We start from the raw sequence: 25,716 nt of genomic DNA, 5'->3' as shown, positions 1-25,716 counted from the left end.
TCTGGAATTTTCCACTTGCCTTTTTCAGACTTCAGCTGATCAAAGGTAAACAAATATCAGGTAAGAGAGGAGACAGCAATTCTGCAAATTTGAGTGTTTATAAATGTACCCAGAATGTCTTGGGGGGAAGGAAACCAGCAAGGAGAAGTAGGCCTGGGACCTGTCATGGAGTCCACCTGCTTCTAACTTCCTTTTTTTTTTTTTTTAAAGATTTATTTTATTTTATATATGTGAGTACACTGTCATAGTCTTCAGACACACCAGAAGAGGGCGTTGGATCCCATTACAGATAGCTATGAGTCACAATGTGGTTGATAGGAATTGAACTCAGGACCTCTGGAAGAGCATTCAGTGCTCTTAACCACTGAGCCATCTCTCCAGCCCCGATTCTAACTTCTAACGTGTGTGTGTGTGTGTGTGTGTGTGTGTGTGTGTAAACAACAGCATTTTGGAACAAGCCTGTGGCAAGTTAGTCATACTGGCTCACATACAGGCTATATGAAACCAGAAATGTTAATAAAAACAGGAAAGTCTCTACTCTGCTATTCCACAGTAGTGGGAGGAGCGGGTAGTGACACACTTCCAAGCCAAGATGGGTCACTATGAGATTAGTGATAAAAAGCCCAGTGAAGAGTGTGTGTGTGTGTTATACATTTACACATGGAAGCCAGAGGACAGCAGGTATCTGCCTGAATTGTTCTCACTCCTTTTTTTCTTTAATTTGAGGAAGGGTTTCTCACTGAACAGACAGGCTAGTGACCACCAAGCTCCAGAGAACTGTCTGTCTCTACCTGACCACTACCTCAATGCCACATGGTTACAGGCATGCAAGACTCTGGTCAGCTTATATGTAGGTATTTAGGATTTGAACTCACATCTTGTAAGTTACAACAAGCACTCTTTTGTCTACTGAGTCGTCTCCCCAGTCTCCTAGTAAAAATATTATGAACTGGTAATAACATAAAATAAAATGTAGACAGATCTAAAAGCAAATCACAAAGCTGCCGGCCACATTTGAAAGTGAGTGGCCTACTTTGCAAATGACGCTGCGCTGCTCAACGACACAAGTCCTGGCGCTGTACCCTGTGAGCCACTATCGCTCAACCTCTGTCCTTAAGAAACACGTTTGCACAATCCTTCATTTCCAGGGACTGTGATTTCTCATTCTGAAGGCTCATTCCATGCTAATCCCACCTTGACATTCCTGCCTATAAATCACAGAAATCAAAGGGTGACGCCATGCAGACAAATGTCCAAGAGCCCTTGACCACATCTGGTCCCCACAGGCAAATGCCAGTCAGATAAAAAGTTCCAATGGAGACTTTGCATTTAGTTAATCTGGAGCAACAGGTCTGAAGAGGTGGAGACCCTGAAGAACTGGGTTCCTGTTCCCTAACTTTTTCAAACCTTTCACCCACCTTGCACCTACTCCAGCCCAGACTCGAGCACTGCAAGGGTCTCTTGCCTCACCTATGACTCCTAACAGAGGTTTCCAGAGACAACCCAGCTCAGCTCTACCTCCCAACCCTCATGTCCACAGCCAGATGAAGGAGCAGGCAGCCTGCTGGCTGATCCTCCTGCTTTTCCACCTGCTTCTCCTTACACGTGGCATGATGTGGTGGCCTCTTCTGCCTGCTATTTCAGCAGTAACACAAACGCATCACAGTTCCGGAAGCTGGAAGTCCAGGATGAAAGCATCAGCGTGTTTGATATGTGGTTCCCAGACATCCTCTCTGTGCCAAGTCCTCACATCAAAGAAGAAAGACAACTCTTAGGGAGGCCTCCGATAGAAGCACCCTCTTAGTTAAGGTTGTATTGCTGAGGCACCATGGCCAAGGCAACATTTAATCAGGGCTGGCTTATAGGTTCAGAGGTTCAGTCCATTATCAAGGTGGCTGAAGCATGGCAGCATCCAGGCAGGCATGGTGTAGAAGGAGCTGAGAGTTCTACATCTTTATGTGAAGACCGCTAGGAGAAGACTGGCTTCCAGGCAGCTAGAATGAGGGTCTTAAAACCCATGCCCACAGTGACACACTTCCTCCAACAAGGCCATACCTACTCCAACAAAGCCATACCTCCTAATAGTGCCACTCCCGGGCCAAGAATATTCAAACCACCACAGGCACTATGGTTGTCAGTGGACAAAATCTAGAATGATCTTAGAGACAGGGCTCTGGGCTTGCCTGTGGGGGTCATCTTGATTGCCTTTACGGGTCTGGGAAGACCTGCCCACCGTGGGTGGCAGCATTCCCTGGGCTGAGTACATTAACAGGAGATAGAAAGCTGAGTAGCAGCAGCACTCATCTCTCTCTGCTTCCTGATTGCAGCTATGATGCAAGCAGCTGCTTCAAGCTCCTGCTCCCTTGACTTCTCCACCATGGTAGACTGGACTTTTGGACTGTGAGCTAAATCACCCATAAAGTGCTTTTGCCAAAGTATTTTTATCACAGCAATGGAAAAGAAACTAAGACAGGCCCTGCCCTCAACACCTCCCAAGCAAATAGGTTTTGGTTGACAGAGACAGCAATCTACTCAGAATGCTGATTACAGCTAAATAGGGACTTCTGAGATTTGGGGTTTAATTGCCTTTCTATACTGTTTACATTCTTTTCATAACTAGCACAAAATAGTATTTAAAAAAAAAATAATGGGAATTGTTCTAAAAAGGATTCTGAGTGCTAGAGAGATGATTCAGTGGGTAATGAATGTGACAGTCACACACACGTGAGGGCCTGAGTTGTGAGTCCCAACATCAATCTAAAGAAAATGCCAGATGTGGTGTTAAACATCTATAACCACAGCGCTGGGGAATAGAGAGACAGGCAGACCTGACGCTCTTGCTGGCCAGGCAACCTTGCAAAACAGAGTGAGCTCCAGGTTCAGTGAAAGACTCTGTCGCGAAAAAATGTAATGGGGAGTGATCAAGGAAGACACTGGGGTCAGCCTTTGCTTGCACCTATGTGTGCATACATGCACATACAGACACACACACACAGAGACCCTAAGACCATAAGCAGGTGTGAGCAATGTGAGGCCCACAGGCTAAACAGGGCTCAGGAGCTCTGACTCGTCTTCATTTGCTCACCGCGGAGATTAAAGTGTCTAGGTACACAGCAGTTACTAATCAGAAGGTCACAATACCGTGAGCCTCCCTCACCTCCACCTACTTCTAAAATATTCTCATCCCAGTAAAGGAAAATGGGCTGCTAAGTAATCATTTCCCTCCTCTATCCCCAGGCAACCATTAATCTGTTTGTCTATGGATTTGCCTGCTGGAGATAACACATATCAGCAGAGTCCTGCAATCTATGTCCTTCTGTGACTATCTATGGTCTCTTAGCATTAATGTTTGCCAAGCTCATCCACACTGTACCATGAATGGATGCCTCACTCCTATGTATGACTCAGTAATATTTCATTGTTTTATCCACTCATCAAAGGTGGACACTTGCTCATGTTCCCTTCTGAGTACTGGGAGCAGAGCCACTATCAACATTTGCATTTAGCATCATTAAACTATCATTATTTTTATAGGAAGCATACCCATGGGGGAGGGGAGGGGAATTCATTCCTACAGAACTTCTATATGTGATTTTTTTTTTTTTTTGAGTAGCTGGCAAACTGTTTTTATAGATATAACATTTTCCGGCAGTATCACTTGTCAGTGACTATAGCAGTGCTCCAAGCACCCTGGATCATGCCTCTTGGTATGCAAAGTCCAGCACACTTATCAAATGAACTGGACAAGCAAAGCAACCCATCTCAGTTTGAACAGAGGCTGCTAACTGCCCCCTACAGCTGTTTAATGTTTGGCGTTACAAAATACTTTGGCATCGATTCTCTCCTTTGACACCTGTCTTTTCATCGCATTTGGGGCAGGAAAAGCCAGAGGCAGAACCTCTACTGATGGATCATCTGAGACCACAGACATGCTTGAGCCACACTGTGGAGCTGGAGCCAGGACTCAAATGGCAACCGCTTATACATTCATTCACCTTCCGTCTAGTCATTACTGGATGGAGAAGTCTTTTATCTTCAAAAGAGACTTGAAAAAATAACCTTGTATCAAGCCACAGTGGGAGAAAATCTAAGACCATAAAAATCCCCAAAATGCAAGTGATAGTCCCAATTTACCAAGAGAATATCTGAGCTATAAAAATATGACTCACCCTACCCACCCCATATGTCCACTCATTGAAACAGCTGGGACACCAAGAGAGGGGAAAGAGTTTTGAGGTCACTGTCCCATAAATCTACTAGACCACTCTGTGGGTCCCAACACTGGCCTGGAAGCAGCAACACAAGTCACGTAACACACACACACACACACACACACACGACTCCAGTCTCAGGGCTGTCGAGATAAAAAGCTGTCCCTTCACCTATACACATGGGCCACACATCACATGCTTGGGGACACAGGAAAGGATCTACACAACCCTGGCAGTGGAACAGGAAACACAGGGATTGGAGGAGAACTGAATTGTGGTACTTCAGAGAGCATTTTAAGAAAGCCTTGCTTTGCAAGCAGGGTAGGAAGACAAGGGTGATCCTGGAAAACCAAGTGGAAACAAAGAACATGTCTAGACAGCCAAAGAAGCCTATGAAAACGCACTGTGGTTTATCAGACCACAAGGCATTAAACTCCTCAGAGCCAGGGGTCTAGGAGACCACTAACCCTGTGGGCAAAAACACCAGAAGTCATCTTGAGGCTCACAAGCCAAGTTCCCTCCCTCCTGTGAGCAATAGTCCCTGAAACCACTCTGACCCCAGGTCCTCCATCCCTGTAGCCTCACCAGGCCAGTTCTTAAGGCAGCACCCCACCAAGAACTACTTAAGGGTTCGCAGTGGCCCAGAATGAGGGCTAAACAGCCCAACCTACGCTCTCACCTTTGAGAAATGGGCAGCCAAACACACAAGACAGAAAGGACTTGAAATAAATTGTACTAAGTTAATAGAAGTGAGGCAATTTGGAAGAAAAATAATCACATTTTCCTCCTGCTAAGTCATTATTTGCCCCTCGTAAAGTCAATTATGTTAAAGAAAATAAGTTATTATTTTAGAAAAATAAAAAAAGAGGCTTGGGAAGTGCTTTTATTTCTACAAATAAAACTCTGCGAGTTCCCTGGCATGGTGCACACCTTTAATTCCAGTACTCAGGAGGCAGAAGCAAGCAGATCTCTGTAAGTTCAAGGCCTGGCTGGTCTACACAGTGAGTTCCAAGACAGCCAGAGCTGCCCAATGAGACCCTGTCTCATCAAACAAATTCTGAGCATGACTGTCTGGGACAGGTCTCTAGTGACTGGCTTGAGTACACTTAGAAGAAATGCAGGCCTGGCTGGTTGGTCCCAAGCTCATCGTCTGAGCTCTAACAGCCAGGTAGGATAGCTCAAGCAATGTTACCAAGACCTGAGTTTGTTCCCTAAGTACCCCCATACAGTAGAAGCGATGAGCCAATTACTACAAGTTGTCCTCTGACCTTCACATAACATACAGTGGCCCACATACACATGCATGCATGAAAATAAATGTAATTAAAGACAAAAAAATGTAAGGGCTGGAGAGGGGGGTCAGCAACGAGGAGCACACACTGCTCTTGCAGAATCCCTGAGTTCAGTCCCCAGCTTCCGCATCAGGCAGCTCGCAACTGCCTGTGACTCCACTCTAGAGGAATCCCATGCCCTTGGCCTTCCTGGGACACTTGAACACATACCATCCTCTCCCCCGCCCATATACACATATGTATAATTAAAAATAATAAAAATAAATCTTTTTAAATAAGAAGCTTCTATTTGCAGCAAATGATTAACAGAGACCCATAACTAGCTCCTTAGCCACAGTGCAGAGAGCAGGAGACTACAAAATACTCAGCCCTAAAGGGAACATACATACTACACACACACACACACACACACACACACACACACACATCCCTCCTCTACCAAAGCTTTGGGATCGTTGGATGGGGCAGGGCAGGAAAGGTGTAAGAGCCAGCGGCCATGAACGAAACTTCATCTTGTGGACACAGCAAGGCAGCTACACATATAAACTCACGGAGGTCGTGGCAGCATACAAAAGACATGGACATGTCTGTGGAGCATTTTCTTGGTAGCTCATTTGTTGAAGGGAGGGCCCAGACCACTGTGGACTGTGCCAACCCTAAACAGGTGAGCCTGAGCTATAAAGAAAGGCAGATGAGCCAGCCAATAAGCTGCACTCCTACACCATCTCTGCTTTAGTCCCTGCCTCCAGGTTCCTGCCTTGAATTCCTGCCCTGACTTCCCTCAGTGATGAACTTTGACTGAAGTGTAAGATTAAATAAGCCGTTCCCTCTCCTAGTTGCTTTTGGTCTTGGTGTTGATCACAGTAACAGAAGAAATAACTAGAACATAGTGCAAGGTCAGTGGCACAGAGAGACACCTTTCTGCCAGCAAGAGCAGCAGGAACAGCAGGAGTAACAGGAGTAGCAGGAGCAGCAGGAGTAGCAGGAGCAGTAGGAGTAACAGGAGTAGCAGAGGTAGCAGGAGTAACAGGAGAAGCAGGAGCAGCACAAGTAGCAGGAGCAGCAGCAGGAGCAGCAGGAGTAGCAGGAGTAGCAGGAGCAGCAGGAGCAGCAGGAGTAGCAAAAGCAGCAGGAACAGCAAGAGGAGCAGCAGGAACAGCAGCAGGAGCAGCAGGAACAACGGAAAACAAGTCAGAGCTTGGCCATCTTCCCCTATGAAGTGCTTAGCAATGACTGAGACATGGGGGGGGGGGGGGGGGGGGTTCCCACCCAGAGACAGAAAGTGCATCCTTCAAGGCTCAGGCTAGCTCTTGTGACAAAGACTGACCAAGCCCAGGAAGTGAGAAGTACCCAGGCTGAGCACCCTGCTTGGCATAAGTTAGTTCCTGTGATCACAGAGTGTTTTTCTAAGGTAAAAATTTCCATTATTCACACTCAGCACAAGGGGTGTACAACCTGAGAAACAGGGAAGCTGAGGGGACATCCTTAAAGGGTGGGGTACAGAAGCCAGGCTATGGGGTCTGCCTGCAGACGTTTCTTCTTTGTTCTATCTCGCAGGCAGCATAAGCTCCCTGTGTGGACAGTGCAGGAAGAGCTGGGTCTCTCCTTCTCAGATGGAGGCAGCTGGCTCCCAGCCTGAGCTATGAAGGCTATGCTCCAGCCGCAGAGGTCCATCCCCAACACTGCCTATGGGGATTCCGGAAAAGGAAATGAAGCTTCAAGAGCCCAGGGAGACACACCTGCTGGCTCCCATCCAGTCTCTGTCCCCTCCTCATTCCATCCTCCCCTTCAGGGTCTGGGGAATCAGAATCAGTCACAATAGATCCTCAGTCTCCCCTCACATCTATCCCTGCAGCCTGGCTCAGAGCAAGAGGAATAGTCAGGGCAGACAGGACAAGCCCTACAAAGCTGGGAACTGAGCAGAATCAGGCACAAATGTGCCAAACCAAGGACAACAGGACATGGGGCCACCATGAAAACAGGTACACCCATAGTTCATTACTGATCACCTAGAAATCCCCAAAGCTCCAGAACCCAATAAGAACTCACTCAGTGGCAGAACCCCAACCTGAGTAGAGAGCAGGGTCCCTGCATCAGGCATGTCCACACCCCATTGCCACTCTATCTACATACTCAACAAGATTCCTGGGTGTCACCCAGAACTGTGCAGGGTGAGGTCTGGAACGTACATGAGCCACCTACTCGTACCTGTCTGTCCACATCACTACATGCCAATTTCTGACACAACATTGGCTGTGATGGGTTCAGACTGGGGACTCTGCTAGAATATGAGACCCAGAAGGACAACTCTGGACCACCTGTACCCAACAGAGCTGAGACACAAACAGAAAGGGGGAGAGGGGAGAAGGACTGGAGGAAGGCAGGGAAGAAGAGAGGAGGGAAAAAGGAAGGAAGGGAAGAAGGAAGGGAGGAAAAAAGAAAGGGGGACAGGAAGGGGGGAGGAGAAGGGAGAGAGGGAAAAAGGTCAGGGACAAAGGAATCAGTGAAGGGAGAAGAAACTGAACAGGAAGGAAGGGAAAAGGAGAGGAAGACAAGGAGGAGGGAGAGGGGAAACAGAACAGAAAAGTATAGTGAGGAGAGGGGAAGAGGGAAGGGGAAAGTGTGAAGACAGAAGATGGAGATGGGGGGGGGGAGGAAGAAGGGACGAGAGTAAGAAAAGGAGGAGGGAAGAGAGGAAGAAGGTAAGGAGAAGGAGAGAAAAGAAAAGTAAGAAAAGGGAAGGAAGATAGGGAGGAGTATGAGGAAGAGGGAGAGGAGAAGGGAGAGAAAAGGAGGAGGGAGAGGAAAAGGGGGAGGGGGAGGGAGGAGAGGAGGGAGGTAGCACTGAAAGAACAGTTTTCTTTCCACCAGCATAATTCTTCCCACAATACAGTGCTGTGCCCACCTCCAGCATGACCACCTAACACTATTATGGGGTTCTCCCGGGGAGCCTTGACCACCTTCTCTGATACACAAACATAAGAGTTACTTCAGAATACAGATTCCAGGAAGTAACAAGACAATAGCCAGCACTTAGAAAAAACAGAATTCTCCACACAGGTTTCAGTGCACTACCCACTGAGACCAAAAGAAGTCTACACGTGCTCTCTCCGGGGGCACACTCGGAAGCTGCAGGGTCAGTACAGAAAAGATGCTTAAGGCTTTGCTTCCTGGACTCAGCAAGATGTGGATCATCTTGAAACCCACAGACACCAAACACAGCCTCAGTTCTCAGCTGCATCTCTTCTCGTTCTGGGGAAAGCAAACAACTGTTTGCCATTGCGTTTCAAAAATAAAAGGGTGAGATGAAGTACATTCAAACTGCTCATGGATGCTAAAGGGCCCATTCCAATCTACGTCCTGATTAATGGAAAGTGTCAACGGGAGTGGGTGGGCAGGACTACCAACTTCTGGGCTCCTCCTTCTCCACCTACCTGCTGTGGGTGAGGCAGAGAGCTGTGAACCTATGTGACACCAACATAAAGCAAACTTTAACTGTATGAAGCCAGCAGAATGCACTGTCCAGCCAGAAGCAGGCAGATAGATCCCTGTGAGTCTGAGGCCAACATAGTCTATGTATAAAGTTCCAGGCTAGCCAGGGTTACATAGTGACACCCTATATATTAAAAAAAAAAAAAAAAAAAAAAAAGCAACATAATAGCCAGAACACTTGCGAGAGCAGCTAGCAAGCAGCCAGATGCAGAAAGGAAATCATGACTGTTACATTTCTCTACAAGCTTATCTAATGTGATTCTGTTAAACAAATCACTCAGGGTGGCACACAAATTGTGTGAGGCACTCCCAAGGTAATGGCAAATCACAGCTTTAAACAGCACCTGGTAAAGGCTGAGGGACACTTTCGGAGACACAGTGACAACTTCAAGCTGAGCCTATACTCTGTACTTTTATGGTCCCCTGAGAAACCAGAAAGAACTATAGCCACTCACACCAACTCAGTAATACTGTCTAAAGCTCACCCAGTTTCACCTCTCACTCTCCAGAGAGAAGCTGCCAAAGCTACAAAACAATGACTAAACAAACAAACAACAACATCAAAACAGGTGTGGGGAAGAACACCTGTGTTTGCAGCACTCAGGAAGTGGAGGCCTGAGGGTCAGGAGTTCAAGGTCATCTTCAGCTACTTAAGAGACTTTGAGGCTGGCCTAGGTGGCACAGTGAGGTCTAGGGCAGCAGACTACAAACTAAAACTTTGTCTCAAAAGGCAACTACCAAAAAATGAATAAATCCACAACAAGGCTCTCTGTGCCTCCAAAAGTGAGAGTGCTTAATGTCCTCCACCACATGCTAAGCACCAAAGGCACCCACAAGAAAATGTATCTTGCTCTCCCACCTGCCTGCTGAAGGCGGAGGGTGCCAGTGTGGTTGTACCCAGATTCCCTCTTGGGTGCAGCTGTGGTGATTTATTTGGTGGGCACAGAGCCAGCACGGCTTCAAAATTATTACAAAATTGAAGGCATTTATTTGTCCCAAGGCCAGTCCCTTCCCTGCCCCTTTAGTGCCCCTGTGACTCAGTGGTGCCACATCACTGAGAGCCTTGTGAGTTTGCCTAGGGGAGAGAAGCCAGGCTCCCAGTGCGGTATGTAAGGCAGTCCCTGGTACAGGCAGAGAGCAGTCCACGGACAGTAGCAAAGGTGCAGTTCCAGCACCAAAGGCCATCCCTGTCATTGCTGCAGAGCTGGGATTCAGGAAGCACAGTGCAGCTGGCTCCCGTCACAAAAACACACCTTCTGAGAACCGGGAAATGAATCTGAGCAGGGTGTGTGAGCGCCCAGGCCCAGTGAGGCTTGAGAAAAACAACAGCACCAAATACTGCTCATATTCAGATCTAAATCTGGCACGAACTTTGCTGCTGACTTCCAGGCTGACCCAAGGACATTTCATCTGCCACATCCCTCCGGGAACCTTACAGGAAAGAACAAAACAAAGCCCAGGGGCCATGAAGACAAAGGAAACTCAGCTGAGAGTCTTAAGGTACACTGCTGAGGGCTGGGTCAGGAGCCTCTACATCTGAATGCTGGAGTTACAACCTCACTTTAAACCTATTATGCTCTTTTCTGTTGCTGTGATAAAATATGACCAAGACAACTTAGAGAAGGAAAAGTTTATTTGGGCTTGTGGTTCCAGAGAGAGGAGAGTCTATCCCCCAAATGGCAGGGTGGCATGGCAGCAGGCAGACATGGCAGCTAGGAGCAGACAAGAGCAAGCTGGGAGCTCATGTCTTCAATCACAAACAAAAAGCAGAGGGAACAAACAAGAAGAAAAGAAACCTCTGCTCTCCAAGCCCACCTCATACGCTTCATCCAGCAGGGCCACACATCCTGAGCGTCCCCAAGGAGCACCACTATGGGGACAGTCTCACTCGAACGACCACAGAGCCCCAGGATGGAACTGGGGGTAGAGGGGCCAGTGAGGACAGTCACTGGGTGGCTGGACTCAAACAAGGTTTTCCAGGAAAAGCCCCAATTCAATAGGTCTGGAATCATTCATTAAAAGGAGGAGAGGTTAGAGCACACACAGCAGAGTAAGATGGGGCGAAGATGACAGTCTGCAAGCCAAGCAGACAGGGGCTTAGTCATAGCAGCCCCGCTAAACTAATATACGTCCTGTGCACGTGGGTCTTCATGACAGCCCCCGGGGCTGCCCACCATGTTAGCAGGAGCAAATGCAGGAGCAAATCCACAGCAGTACCACTGTGCTTCCAAACTGCCTTACAGAGAGCATTAGCTCCTCTGAACCCCACATCAACTAGCGTTCTCCCCACTTTTGGGAGAGGTGCAAAGGAGGCTGGGAAAAGGCTCGGAGGCTTGCCCCAGTCTCCATCTTGAAGATGTCAAGGTCTCATGAGGAAGCTGTGTGCATGGGGGTGGCACCTGATGGTGCTTGACGGCAACCTGTCAGAGCTAAAAGCCGACTCTGATGCGCACCTCCTCTCTTTGCTGGTTAGCGGTTCTCAACTTGACACAAACCTACATACGCCTAGGAAGAGGGAACCTCACTTGAGAAACTGCATCCACCAGGCTGGCCTGTGCCACATCTACGGGGTACTTACTTGATGGCTGGTTGCTGTGAGAGGGCTCATACCTCTGTGGGCAGTGCTGTCCCTAGGTAGGTGGGCCTGGACTATCTAAGAAAAATAGCTGAGCAAGACCAGCTAATTTTTTTCCTGCCTCAGTTTCCCTGGATGATGAGCTGTAACCTGTAAGCCACCTTAACTCTTTCCTCCCCAAGTTGCTTTTGGTCACAGCAACAGAAAGCAAAGTAGTGCAGCAGGTCGCCCAAGAGCTTCCCAGCACACTGAAACAATTGCAAACGCGATCGTGTGGATGAGTGGCCCACAGCTCAGTTACACACTGCTGATCCTGCAAGGCTGGCCACTCACACTGCCCCACCCCCTCCCTGCTGTTCCTTCAGACTGAACAACTACCCTTTGACAAAAACATGAACAATTGTCTCCTTCCTGTTGGTAAATAAAATATTACCTTTATACTGTCTCTTTTTTTGTCAACATTTATTTTATGTTAGTTGGGGGAAGGGCGAATGTATCATGGTTCCCATAGAGGTCAGAGGGCAACTTGCAGGAGTCCAGGGCATCAGACTCAGATCCTCGAACAGAAAGCACCTTTAGTCACTAAGCTATTCTGAGGGCCAGCCCTGAACAACTTCTCAGGTCAGTGGCCCAGCCCCTGCTGTCCCTCCCTGGAGCACCTCCATCATTGTCAGCCAGCACATGCTGGCCTCCACACTCACATGACATCCAGACATCAAAGAATGGCTACCCTGGGGAGACACACACTCCAGCTATCCTGAGACCCTGATGCTCCAGTCAGCCTGGGTAACGGGAACAGAGACAAGCAAAGGAAGGAAGGACAGAAAGGAAGGGGTACGTGGCTGGTATAGGCAGCCCGCGCAGCCAGTGCGGTAAAGGCTGCCAGTTTCTTTTAAAAGCTAAATAGCCAGGACCGCAGAGCAGGCTCACAGGTAAAGTGCTTACACCAAAGCATGGGGACCTGAATGTGGGCTGTGGTACCCACAGGAAGGCCAGGCACAGTACTGAGCAGCCATAGCAATGATGGAAGGGGGTGGGAACAGAGGGATCCCTGGAGCTCGGTAGCCAGTCTGCTTAGCCAAAAGGATGAGTTTCAGTTCTAGTAAGAGACCCTGCCTCAAAACAGAAGGTGGAACGTGATGGGGCAAAGCACTTGACATTGACCTCTGACCCCACCCCTCCCTCTCTCAAAATGGGAAGAAAAAGAAGAATCGGCACATTATCCACCTACCACAGGACTCAGCATCTGCATTCCTGGGTATCTCCCTTCCCACCGCAACATGCACATGCACACACACACACACACACACACACACAGAGACATACACACAGAGAGAGACAGAGAGAGAGCAGCTGAAGTAGCAGTGGCTGCTAAAGGACAGCGTGAGGGGCCTGGGGACACTGCAGCTTGACTGGTCCTGTGGCAGCTTTTTTCTGTAGTACTTGCTACTTCAGTACTCCCCAAGACCTGGCAATTGTTAGTCTGACCTGTGGCTAGAATTCTGCATTTCAAGTGGATTCCTATAGTAGGCAGCCTCCACTGGCCTTTTTGCACGAAGTGGCTTCTCCGTCTTTAGTCCACCAGGTTGTTGTATCTGTCGTCCAGTTCTCTCTCCCTCCCTCCTATTGAGTGTTTTGGCTGTTACAGATAAAGCTGCTCTCTCTGTCTCTCTCTCTCTGTCTCTCTCTCTCTCTGTGTGTATGTCTCTGTGTGTGTGTGTGCATGTGTATGTTGGGGTGGGAAGGGAGATACCCAGGAATGCAGATGCTGAGTCCAGACCCTGGCTCAGTGACTATATAACCAGTCTGGTGGGAAGCAAACTGAAAAAGTGAGTAAAAGACCCCTTTATGTTCTTACTTTTTGATGACTGCATGTGGCCACATTGCTTGAAAATGCCAACTTTAATGAAGGGGGTGGGGGGGTAAAGAGAAAGAAAGGAAGGAGAGAGGCAGAAGGGCAGTGGGGAGGGGAGATAGGAGGGAGGAACGAGAGAGGGATGATGGAGGAGCTCAAGTACTACTGAAAAAAGCTGCTGGCTTCCCTTATATCCACCCAGAGAACTCAGCTCTTCTCTGGGTGAGAAGAGCTTCCCTGCCTTCACTGCCTGCAGCCACAGGAGTGACCCAGAACCAGCCTGAAACTGATTCCCACACCCTAACACAATCCTGTTCAGACAGGTAATATTCTAGAGTGATGGTATAACAATGCATTTAAAACATTTGAGTTTCAAAGTAAAATCGGATTTGGGAAAATATAATCCGTGCCCTAATTTGGCTTCCCTGCAACTCCAGTGACTGAAATGTGTGCGTTCCTGCTTACTTAGGATTCAATCGAATGTTTTATCCCTAAGCAGCGGCCGGCTCAGCACTCTGGGTAATGAATGAGGCCTCCCTCTACCACCACTCCCTGCCCTCCCAGGGGTCTTTGCATGTTCTTTGAAGCAAAGACCAAGCCAACAAGAACACACCCCGTGTTTCATACTGACCAAGCAGGATTTTAAGAATCACTTGCCTGGGCCACAAAGTTAGGCCAGCCTGAGCAATACAGTAAGATTCTGTCTCAAAAAATGTAATATAATATAATATAATATAGTATAATATAATATAAGAAAGGAAAAGAAAATCACCTTTTGAAGAAAATCAATTTCCTAGGGATTATGGGTGTTCGTTCCGTCTAAGTAGGAAGTCCCTCATCATCACATCACCGCCCCCCATCTCTCTCTCCCTTGCCTTTGTTTGGCATTTTGACTTTTTTCAAGATAGTCTCACTATGTACCTTTGACTGTCCAGGAACTCCCTGTGTAGCCCAGGCTGAGCAGAAACTCAGATTGCCTGCCTCTGCCTCCAAGTGCTGGGATTAAAGGCAGGTGTGTGCTCTCACGCCCAACTTCCTCATTACATTTCTTTTTTCTTTTTTTGTTTTTTGTTTTTTGAGATAGGGTTTCTCTGAATAGCCCTGGCTGTCCTGGAGCTCACTTTGTAGACCAGGCTGGCCTCGAACTCAGAAATCTGCCTGCCTCTGCCTCCCAAGTGCTGGGATTAAAGGCAGGTGTGTGCTCTCACGCCCAACTTCCTCATTACATTTCTTTTTTCTTTTTTTGTTTTTTGTTTTTTGAGATAGGGTTTCTCTGAATAGCCCTGGCTGTCCTGGAGCTCACTTTGTAGACCAGGCTGGCCTCGAACTCAGAAATCTGCCTGCCTCTGCCTCCCAAGTGCTGGGATTAAAGGCATGAGCCACCACGCCCGGCTAAAAGTTTTGTGTCTTTGTCTTTTAGGTTTTCGAGGCAGGGTTTCTCTGTGTAGCCCTGGCTGTCCTGGAACTCACTCTGTAGACCAGCCTGGCCCCGAACTCAGAAATCCGCCTGCATCTGCCTCCCAAGTGCTGACTTAAAGCTGTCCCTTAGTAAATAACAAATAAATGGAGGCCAGCAAGATAGGTCGGGCGGTGAAAGGCACTGAGGGCGATGACCAGAGCTTGATCCCCAGAACCCACACAGTGGAAGGGAAGAACCAACTCCTGTACGCTGCCCTACGGTACGCACATGTGCACCGTGCATGGCGCCTGGGCGCATGCATGCACACACAAATAAATATAATAATGTTTTCTTAAAAGTAAAACAACAGCAAGCGCCAAGGATAATATAATATACCTTCCCAATGCCCTCTTCCTCCTGGGGTTCTCTACCTGAAAGAGGAGGGGTGAGGAATGCTGGGCTCACTATCTTCCCTGCACCTAACAGGGCTCACGAACCCATGTCGCTGTCCACATCATAGGCTCTGGTTTTCCACTACTGCTATAACAAACTACCCTAGTTAGATCGCCTTAAGCTTATTCAAGTGCATGGCTCCACACTTCTGTAGAGGCCCAGTGGCCTGGCCAGCAAGGCACCCACCAGGAGACTGCAGGAGGAATCTACTTCCAAGCTCATCTGGGATGTTTGCAGAATCAGTCTTACGAGTCCACACTGCCTGGTAGTCCTCAGCTTTCTGGGACCTCAGTCTAGTCCCTGCAAGTGAACCCCTACGTCTTCCCGCAACTGCTCATCAAGTCCTTCTCTGGTGTGGGACCTAGCTTCCCATTCAACATGTCTCTCTTTCCCACTCCCTCTGCCAAGACCTGCCAGCCAAGCTCCCAGAGCCCATGTGACCCCACCCCATACTTCATAGGCTCAATCACACTGCAAAGCCTCTCTTCGGTACCAGCGTATCACAACTCACAGGGTAGAGATCAGGCTCTGCACAAGGCTGTGGGCCACCTTCCGCAACTGTGAACACACTGATCCTAAGTGTGCTTCTAGCCCACGCTGAATCTGACAAACAGGATCCATCAAAACGTTATCAATTCTAGAACACAGGACCCTGCCATAGCTGGGATGATGGGAAAGATCAACTAGCCAAGCCCTTGGTGTGACAGCTAACTCAAAGTTTACACCTGTGTGAATAAGCCAATTCCCTGAACATGGCCCACCAAACCAAGCCCAGGAGTTAGGGGGGAAGCCAGCTGGCAGCCTACACAAGCAGCAGCCCCTACAAAATGAATCATGGGAACCCCCACTTCCTGCCCTGGCAAGAGCCACACATCAGCCCTTTACGCTCATCTAGATTTTCCGGAATAAATAAATAAATAACTGCAGCCTCTCATTTACAAACAATGCTTCCAAGAGTCCCCAAGCTCATCTGAACAATGAGCTGTGATTCATGTTTCCAAAAGCGATGGCGTTTGATCATTTTCCTTCTCCCTCGTGATTCATGCACGGGCCAAGTGGCTGGAGTGGAAGCAGGGTCCACCCACCAGAGCCTCAGGAGAGAAACACAGGCCTGTTGTTAAGGCTACCAAAGAGAAGGCTCGAGTTAGTATGGGGGATCTTTAGTAACTCTCCCTTAGGGAAAAACAGCCAATCAGCCTGCATTTAAGAACTTGCTGCCCTATGAGCCACTAGGATCCTCCCGGTACAGACTGTCAGACACGCAGAGAGCTGGGGTGTCTCCATGCCTCTACCCTTGATGTTCCCCCAACTCTGACACATGGAGACGCTAATCTTCAAGGTGCCTTCTGATGCCTGTTACACCCAAGCTCAGCTGTCTTATCCCATCCTGGTGAAGAGAGACACCGGTCCACTTTCTCCTACACCCGACAACCTTTCACACTTTTGCTAGAATTTCCTGGCAAAACCATCATCTAGACCAACGGTTCTCAACCTGTGAGCATGGCTCCGGGTGTGGGGTCACATGTCGGATATCCTGCATATCAGATATTTACATTATGATTCATAACAATAGCAAAATCACAGTCATGAATTAGCAGCAAAATAATGTTACGGTTGGTGGGGGTGGGGGTCGCCACAGCATGAGGAAATGGATTAAAGGGTCGTAGCATTAGGAAAGTTGAGAATCACTTTACTAGTTCTCCTGTGAGAACTTTGCAAAAACAGTTTTGAGATTAATGCATTAACAAAAGACTTGATGTCAGAAGTCACACCCAAGAGTGCCTTTGGGAGGGTGTATGGCCTCACTGAGACAGCCACAGCCTCTTGGGCTGCTTGCTTCCCACCTTTGGAGGGAGACCCTCCTGCCCCTACATAGGAATGTCTCCCCATCTTCTCCAGGTAGAGCCACACTACAGAACTACAAAAGGCTCACTGGAGGCAACATCCATGTCTCTAGGGGACGTTACAGCAAAATTCTCTCTCTCTTTCTCTCTCTCTCTCTCTCTCTCTCTCTCTTTCTTCTTCTTCTTCTTCTTCTTCTTCTTCTTCTTCTTCTTCTTCTCTCTTCTCTCTCTCTGTCTCTCTCTCCTCTGTCTCTGTCTATCTCTCTCTCTCTCTCTCTCAAGTGAAGCCCCCCACACCCAACAAAAGAACTCACAGTGTTTCCACTGCTAAATGTTTTCTGGCCTTTTGCTTAGAAAATACAGCTTTTTCCTTTTGAGATAAGATCCCATGTAGCGCAGACTGGCCTCAAACTTATTATGCTGCACAGGATGAACTTCAACTTCTGATCCCCTTGCCTCGACCTCCCAAGTTCCGACTTTACTGGTGTGCACCTCACTACCACCCTGCACTACAAACTGGGTTTGGACTAACTGCCCCCCGACACCCCCACACCCCACACACACACAACCTCTCCCAAGCCATTTTCTTTCCTATCTACAACCCTTCTTTCCCAAGGCTGCCAAGGCTGCCTACTTCTTTCTCCCAAATGGCAACAAAACAGTCTTCCAACTTAAAGGGAGTGGAGGTTGGGGGTGGGAGGGGGAGGGGAGGAGACCCACCAGGTGTGAGGGTGCATGCCTTTAAACCTAGCAATCAGATGATAGAGACAAGTAGACCTCTGTATGAAGCCAGACCAACCAGGGCTACATCGTGAAACTCTGTCCCAAAAAAAATAAACAAAAATATCAAAGAGATAGACCCCCCCACCCAATAATCACAAGCCACCGTGGCAGCTGCAGCAGAACAGGGATGAATGTGAACCCACTGTTGCCAGGGTTCAAACCCAGCAGCTCCCATTACTATGCTACAAGGGCAAAGCAAGGCAGCAACTTTCTCCACTACCCGGGAGTCCTCCGCAGGTCCCTCCTTCCTCAACTGCGTCTTGACTATCTGGCTACCGGTTTCTGCTTGCTCCTGCTCCTCTTCTAGTTGTTCTTTGAACAGTCCTGGGCAACCCCAGGAGAAAACCTCCCACACCCTGAAGTCATCCTAAGTAGGACCCTCATCCCAAATTAAATAGATGGGACTCTAACAGCCCTTCCCAGCTCTGCCATGGGCCTCTGAAAGGTCGGCCAAGCACAGGTGGAGCTCAGCTCCAGTGTTCACAACGCAGGGAAAATCCTCCAAACCTGGGTGTGGGCCTAGAGTGGAGGTAGGGGCCCTAGGCTTCCCCAGCCCTGCCCCCATGGCCACCATCTCCTACTTGTTACAGAAATAAGTAACTGGAGTTCAAAGGAAGGAAACGGCCTTGTGGACTGGAGTCTCCGGGAAGCTTCCAAAGACAGCGGGCTGGGACATGAACTAGGCCTGCAAGACGGTGCTGAAGGCATGCCTAGAACAGACAGCTGCTGAGAAAGTGCCCCAAGGCAGCCCTTAGGGTGGAAGGCAGCAAGCTCCCCTAAATGCTTGCTTGCAAATCCCCGAGAAATGCCTGCTTGCAAGTCAGAGTCTCTGCTCAGGTGAGGCTGGGCGTCAGAGGATCCTTAGGGAAAGAGAGCAGGAGCCTGGAAACGAATAGTCAAATCTGGAATGCCAGCGAGCCCTGAGGCCTAGAGAGACCTGATTTTTGATGTGGGCTAGCTGGGCGGGCGAGACAAGGTCTGCAGGGCTCTGGGACTGTCTGGCCACTGAGGCAAGCGGGACTCCTTGGATCAAAAGTAAGCTTGCAACCGACTCCTTCTACCCTCTAGGGAAGCGACAAAGGCAAAACCAGGTCCCCGCCCTCGAGGTCCGTTTCCAGAGCCCCGGGGACACAGGAGCGCCTGAGTGTCCCCTACCATCCAGGGCGGGAAAGGCAGCACCGACCCAACCCGGGAGGCGCAGCCACTCCTCACGCGAGAAAAGGAGGCTTCACAGATCCGAGCGCTGCACAATGAAAAGTGTCCACCCGGAGTCCCGGATGCCAAACAGAAGTTTCCCGAAGAAGCCAAAACGCACACAAACAATGACCCCGGGAGCCCCGCGCACGCAGGGGCACACGGGACTACGACAGAGCGAATGCGCGGGAATGAGGAGCACGGTGGACCCCGGAGGGTTCCCGGGTTCCCCACGCGGGCTCCAGCCCCGGGCGGGCCGGGCTCCGCACCGCGCGGCAACAGGCTGGGCGCCGCGGCGGGGAAGTTGCGCGCGGGGCGGGCGCGGGGCGGCGCGCTGCTCACCCACGCCGTACTTCTCCTCTCGCTTGGTGGGGACCCAGCGCGTCATGGTGGCGCTGGCCGCAGCCCACTGGAGCCGCCGCTGCTGCCGCCGCTGCTCGGGCAGGAAACTCTGCGCCTAGGCCGCCATCTTCCATTCCTTCCCCGCCGCGACAGGATGGGGAGGAAAAAGTTTGCGGCGGAGGCGGTGTCATGTGGGACGGGGCGGGCGGAGCGTCGCGGGCCGGATGGGAAAGGCCGGGAGCGCCGGCGAGAGGCGGGACGGCGGCCGGCTGTAGCCCGCCCAGGCGCGCGTGCCCTGGGGCTCGGCCCGCCGGGTCCCTCGAGGGACCCAGGCCGCTGCCCGGAGCCCACGGACGCCCTGCATGCTGCAGGAACCGTGCAACTCACATCCTTTCCACTGAACACCGTGCACCTCGCACCTACTAATCTGCACTGTATGGTCCTCACCCTGCACCGGCTACTCTGCACCGCATCCAGCACTCTTTATCGGGTATCCCACACTCTACTTTGAACACCAAGCACCCAGCATCCCAATCATTATGCACTCTGTACCATACAGGGTACACGCATACACACACACACAACACACGCACACCATCCTGAACACTGTACCCTGCACCTCACAGAGTGCTATCTTTTCACACGCAAGCGTGCGCGCGTGCGCACGCGAACACACACCACAAATCCTTACAGCCCTCTAGGCCTGGATCTAACACAAATAGTCAGACACCACACATGTACTCACTGGTGTGAAGTGCGGAAACCCCAGTTCTGACCTGGTGGAGAGCGCTGGAGCAGAGCTAGGAGTTCATCGTGGTTCATTCATTCATTCAGGAAACACAAAGTGGGCACCCATTTTGCCAGGGTCTGAGCACATTGAGCGTGCCTAGTAGCTGATAGGAGCGGTGATGTACAGTCAGCACTGGTAAGAGAAGCCTAGGAAAAGACTTTGCATCCCCTGGGTGTTTCTAACAGCCCAGATCTCTTTGGGTGTTGAGGGTCTGGAGCTGCACAAAGAGGCTCCTGGTTTGTAGCAACTTTGAGGCGTTCAGTAGGAGTTGGGCCTGCTGAAGTGGGTAAAGAGAGGAAGTGGGAAGAGAAAGGAAGCCAGTCCCTGCTTAGAACAGGCAGCTCCTAGCAACTCTAATCTGAAGGAGGCTGGTCTCAGACTCAGCCAGTGCCAGCCACCCACATTTCTTTTTTTTTTTTTTCTGCTCCAGTCGATGGAAGGGGACTTTATTTGGTCCCGGGGTCACAGGTCAGGTATGACCCCAGCTTTATTTGACCTTCTTCTTGGGGCGCAGGTTGTTGGTATGGCCGCACTTCTTGCGGCAGTTGACTGCACGAGGGTGCAGGCGTGCGTAGCACTTGCGGCAGATCATCTTGTCACAGTTGTACTTCTGGGCAAGCTGACGAAGGGACGGCTCAATGATGCCACCGCGCAGACGCAGCACCAGGTGCAAGGTGGACTCTTTCTGGATGTTGTAGTCGGACAGGGTGCGGCCATCCTCCAGCTGTTTGCCCGCGAATATCAGCCTCTGCTGGTTAGGTGGGATGCCTTCCTTGTCTTGGATCTTGGCCTTGACATTCTCGATGGTGTCACTGGGCTCGACCTCAAGAGTGATGGTCTTGCCCNTCAGGGTCTTCACGAAGATCTGCATGTTGGCGTCTGCTGCTCGGCCGCCTCGTTGAAGAGAAAGAGCATACTTCTGATTTCTTCAAGGTTAAAACTAAGGGGAGGGGTGCAAGGGGACCTCGGGTCCACAGCAATCTATTAGAAGGGGCAAATGAGCTTGCATATTCTACTGTGTGCCCTCTCTCCCTTGCATCCTAGAAACAATGACAAAGACGCCAGCCTGGGAATCTTCAAGGACTAAAGGAATGAAAGTTTAAAAGAATGAAGGCTACATTGTGTAAGATTGCATGTCAGAGCAAGAGAGGGGCCAACTCATCTAGAATTGGAAAGGTCAGGTACCTACCTGCTGTAGACAGGGCCACCCCGGCCTGGAGCAGTTATATCAACCCGTCCAGAATGCAGCTTAAATAGCCAGGAGCTCCTGAATGGGGAAGGTGAGACAGAACCTCCCCGGTTCAAGATAATATACAAGTAAGATTTCTAGCAATTCAGCCACTGATTCATAGAAAGTCACAGGCTCCTTTCACTGATAAGGAACTTCAGTCCTGCAAAGGGAAGCAGCCAGGGCTCACCTCCCACGTGGCCTCCAGCATTCACTAAAAGCAGGCAATCGGAAACCTCAAGGGTTCAGGCCTCGAGGGTGGGGTCCAGTGACTCACCTGCTCCAAGGAGAAGCAACCAAAGGTGCTAACCAGAAGTGGGGTGCTCAGAGCTCAGAGTCAAGTGCCTGGCCCACTTTAGGTCAAAAGAATTTCCCTGAGAAAACTGTCTTAAGCCTGGACTTTAAGGATAAGCAGAAATGAGTAAGGGGAAGTGGGGAATTAAGTGGATGTGCAAGGGGCCTGGGGTGGAAAGAAATGCTGGTTTTTAAAGGAAGGGAGAAACCAGTAAGGCTTATTCAGAGACGTGACCCACAGAGATGCTCCTGGATAGAAGGGCTTTCTAGGTCTTCCTGGGATTTTGAAAATTCATGAAGAAAACCAGGAAGATAGATTTCAGGAGCACCCATATTATCTTCTGTGCCTCATTTCAGTTCTGTTTTGAGGCTTCATATGAGGGCAGATGGCTTGTGTTGAGAACAACCAGGCGCCTGAGATCCAACAGTCCTTGAAAGCATGCCCTGCTGTGGCCAGCTGTGCAGTCAGTCACTCTGCTGTTGCTTCTGCCTCATCCTCCTGGTGCTAAACTTCAGGGTCCTGACAGCCCCATACATGAACCAGGACTGCTGGCACCAACCTCATGGGACATCCTGAGGCTCTCCAGAGAGTGTAGCTATATAAATCAGCAGCAGACCCATAGCTGACGGCCTCCTGTCTCTCCCTTCCTCCGTGTTCATTGTTCAGTAACCTCATGGTACTCATTTTCACTCTGATAAAATAAAAAATGACTGGTATAGGAAGTTAGAGTAGTAGGTCAGTGGGTGAAATGCCCAATATGCAAGTTTGGATCCCCCAGATTAAAAAAAAAAAAAAAACAAGCATGGCAACACACACCTGGAACCCCAGATGGGGAGCCAGAGACAGGAGCTCATTGGCTAGCCAGATTAGCCTAACCCATGAGATCCAGGTGTAATGAGAGACGTAGCCAGCCATTGAAGAATGCACTGACGTGAACCTATACCTGCACATGCACACATGTGCACATATATCTATGTGTGCAGGAGCACACACCTATACAAACATATACATACATCCTGACTTAATCTGGATTTTGATTTCTTGTAAGAATGCTATGCTAAAATAGACTTACAAATCAGAGTTTTAACCTTACGTTACATTTTTATTTTATTATTGAAGGGAGGGATCTGCCACAGCATACTTGGAGGTCAGAAGACAACTTGCTGTAATCAGTTCTCTCCTCCTACCTCCCAGATATCAATTTAGAGGTCAAGGGCTTGACAGCAGGCAGACTTGTCTCATTTCACTACAGACTTACACTCATTTCTCTGGCCTCTAAGTCAGTTTTAAAACTTCAGGTGAGCCATGGCCATGTGTTGGAGGCAATACGGCTGGAGACTTTTCCGTATGCCCATATTCCTTGAAGCTCACAGATTGGTCATCACCCACAGGCAGGCATAGTCACATCTTGTGGCTCAAAATATCACTATCTCCTTGTCCTGTGTGACCACACTGGCTCAGTATTCGTTGGTTCCCTGAGCCTTGGGATTGTGGCAGTGGCATTTTGAACTCCTGACTCATAGCCACAGATCTCCTGCCAGACCTCACACCTCTGCCAACTGGCTGCAAGGCCCGGAGCTCCTGAAATCAGTGATGGATCTCGTAACCACAGGGTAGGGAGCCAGGGCTGCAGTCCACCCGGAAACCCATAGCCCAATGGCCCAGCTGAAGCATTAGCAGGAGCACAGACTAGCAAGTTCCCATTGAAACAGGGGGCTGGCAGAATCAGGGATCAGCACAATATTAATTTAAAATCTTGATTTTTTTTTTAATTTTTTAAAGTGTCTCTCACTGTGCAGCCTTGGTCAACTCCTGCCTCAGCCTCCCAAACACTGGGATTATAAGTATGAGTACCACCCTGGGTTAATTTCATGTGTGAGAGACAGATTCATGTAGCCACCGCTGCCCTCAAGTTCACCCTCAGATACAGCCAACAGAAGATGGCCTTGGACTCCTGATCCCCCTGCCTCCATCGCCTAAGTTCTAGGCTTCTAGACATGTGTTACCACACACAAGTACTTTTAATTTGAATGCTTTTACTATGCAAACCCAGGAGATAAAGACAGCAAAGTTATGTTCTGGTAGAGGTACCAAAAAGCCCCATAAATCGACATGGCCAGTCTGGGAGGCAAGCAGATGAAAGTGGACAAGGAAATGAGGAGTCTATTCATAGACAGAGGCCTAAGCAGAGCTGGTTTAACAGCCGAAAGGGGAGGGGGTTGCTATTGCTGCAGAGGCACCTAGATGCTGGACCACTGATCCAGGGGCAGGTACAAACCTCACATCAGATGTGCACTGTAGTACAGTGTCACGAATAAGTGTGACTGTGGACCAAACTTCCAGTTTACAGAAATAGAAGAGACTGGGAAATAATTAAAATAAACATAGAGGGCTGGGGGGGGGATGGGCTCAATAGATATGAGTACTTATGCTGCATGTGTGAGGGTCTGAGTATGAATCAAAATGTTGCTGTTGTTGCTGCTGCTGTTGCTGTTGTTGCTGCTCCTGCTGCTGTTACTGTTGTTATTGTTGTTGTTGTTGTTTTAAAGCTAATCGTGACCACGTTGGCCTGTAACCCTAACATGGAGGAAGGGTGGAGGCAGGCAGATCCAGATAACTCGCTGGCCAGCCAGTCATCCAATGCCAAAACAAAAAGCTTCTGCTTCAGCAAGAAACGCCATCTCAAAACATGACACACAAGGTCCTGATCTGGTCGCCATGTGCAAAATAAAGCAAAATTATTTACACTTGGTGAAGGGTCTGGGCTTTCCTCTGCTTTGTTTGTATGTTTGACACTTTTTCTGAAGTGAGATGGAGGTGCTGGGAAGAGAGGCATGGGGACTCAAGGCCACTTTAAGTAGCAGTGACTGGGAGTGGCTGCATATCAACAAGCTAACCTATCCGTATTGACTGCCTATGCCTATGTGTTCCCTCCTCAGCCAACAGGTGCCCTGCTTAGCCATCTCCATAAAGGTGAGTAAGGCCTCCCCCAGGCATTAAACTTTTATCACTCACACAGAACAAATATACTATTAAGTGGAGGATTCTGCATCCAGGCTGCTGGTGTGCCCTGGGGGCCTGTGTGACTTGACTTTAGATGCAGACCAAGCTGTACTTCCCTGTACACAGGAAATGAGCTCTGACTGGGGCCAGGGACAGTTGTTACAAAAGAAGCTGCCTGGAACTGATGGAGCTTGGATCTAGATTGCCAGGCCACTCCTGGGACCTCAGTGTCCTTCGAAATGCTACATTCATTCACATAGTCAGCCAGAGACCTTGGTAGCTGTCCAACTCTGACACTGTAACCTGACCACTCTGCTTTCTGCAAATTTCATGGAGTATTATGAGCAGAGATTCACACAGCAAGGACCCAGATGAAGCAACAGTTTGCCATCATGGCTATAAGTGGTTCAGAATTGTGGGTTTTAGAAACTGCGCATGCCTTTAATCCCAGCACCCGGGAGGCAGAGGCAGGTGGATTTCTGAGTTCAAGGCCAGCCTGGCCTACAAAGTGAGTTCCAGACAGCCAGGGATATACAGAGAAACCCTGTCTCAAAAAAAATTAAAAAAATAAAAATAAAAATAAAGAGAAAGAAAGAAAGAAAGAAGGAAAGAAAGAAAGAAATACAGACAGAAAGAAAGAAAGAAAGAAAGAAAGAAAGAAAGAAAGAAAGAAAGAAAGAAAGAAAGAGAAAGAAAAGGAAAAAGAAAAAGAAACAAGTGTGGTATGCACTATTGTTTCTCTACTCTCTTTATGAAGGCAGATGCTGAGCCACAGAACAAAACAGGGGGCTCTGGAGAGCCTAAAGCTCAGAGTGGAGGCAGATTTGGAATTTCAGAGAAGCCTACTGGACTGGTTTTCTCATCACCATGATAAAAAGTCTAACAAACACAATTTAAGGGTGTTAGAGAGATAGCTCAGTGGTTAGGAGCACTGACTGTTCTTCCAGAGGTCCTGAGTTC

General features: G+C 49.2%; 1 protein-coding gene and 1 pseudogene across 2 annotated transcripts in view; both read right to left on the bottom strand.

The window, feature by feature from the left end:
- The window catches only part of Dock1 (dedicator of cytokinesis 1), a 497,315-nt gene extending 477,684 nt beyond the window's left edge, over nt 1–19,631 (bottom strand). The window contains exon 1 of the mRNA XM_021168435.2: nt 19,441–19,631. Within this exon, the coding sequence (XP_021024094.1) occupies nt 19,441–19,486 (46 nt within the window). The 5' untranslated portion in view covers nt 19,487–19,631. The remainder of the gene's footprint in view (nt 1–19,440) is intronic.
- Nucleotides 19,632–20,651: 1,020 nt separating this feature from the next.
- Nucleotides 20,652–21,128, bottom strand: LOC110298898 (annotated as a pseudogene). Its single transcript, XR_002378416.1, has one exon. The product of XR_002378416.1 is annotated as a ubiquitin-60S ribosomal protein L40 pseudogene (transcript).
- Nucleotides 21,129–25,716: the final 4,588 nt, after the last annotated feature.

Source organism: Mus caroli, chromosome 7 (assembly GCF_900094665.2).
Source record: "Mus caroli chromosome 7, CAROLI_EIJ_v1.1, whole genome shotgun sequence".
Classification (NCBI taxonomy): domain Eukaryota; kingdom Metazoa; phylum Chordata; class Mammalia; order Rodentia; family Muridae; genus Mus; species Mus caroli.
This window is presented reverse-complemented; position numbering and strand designations above follow the sequence as displayed.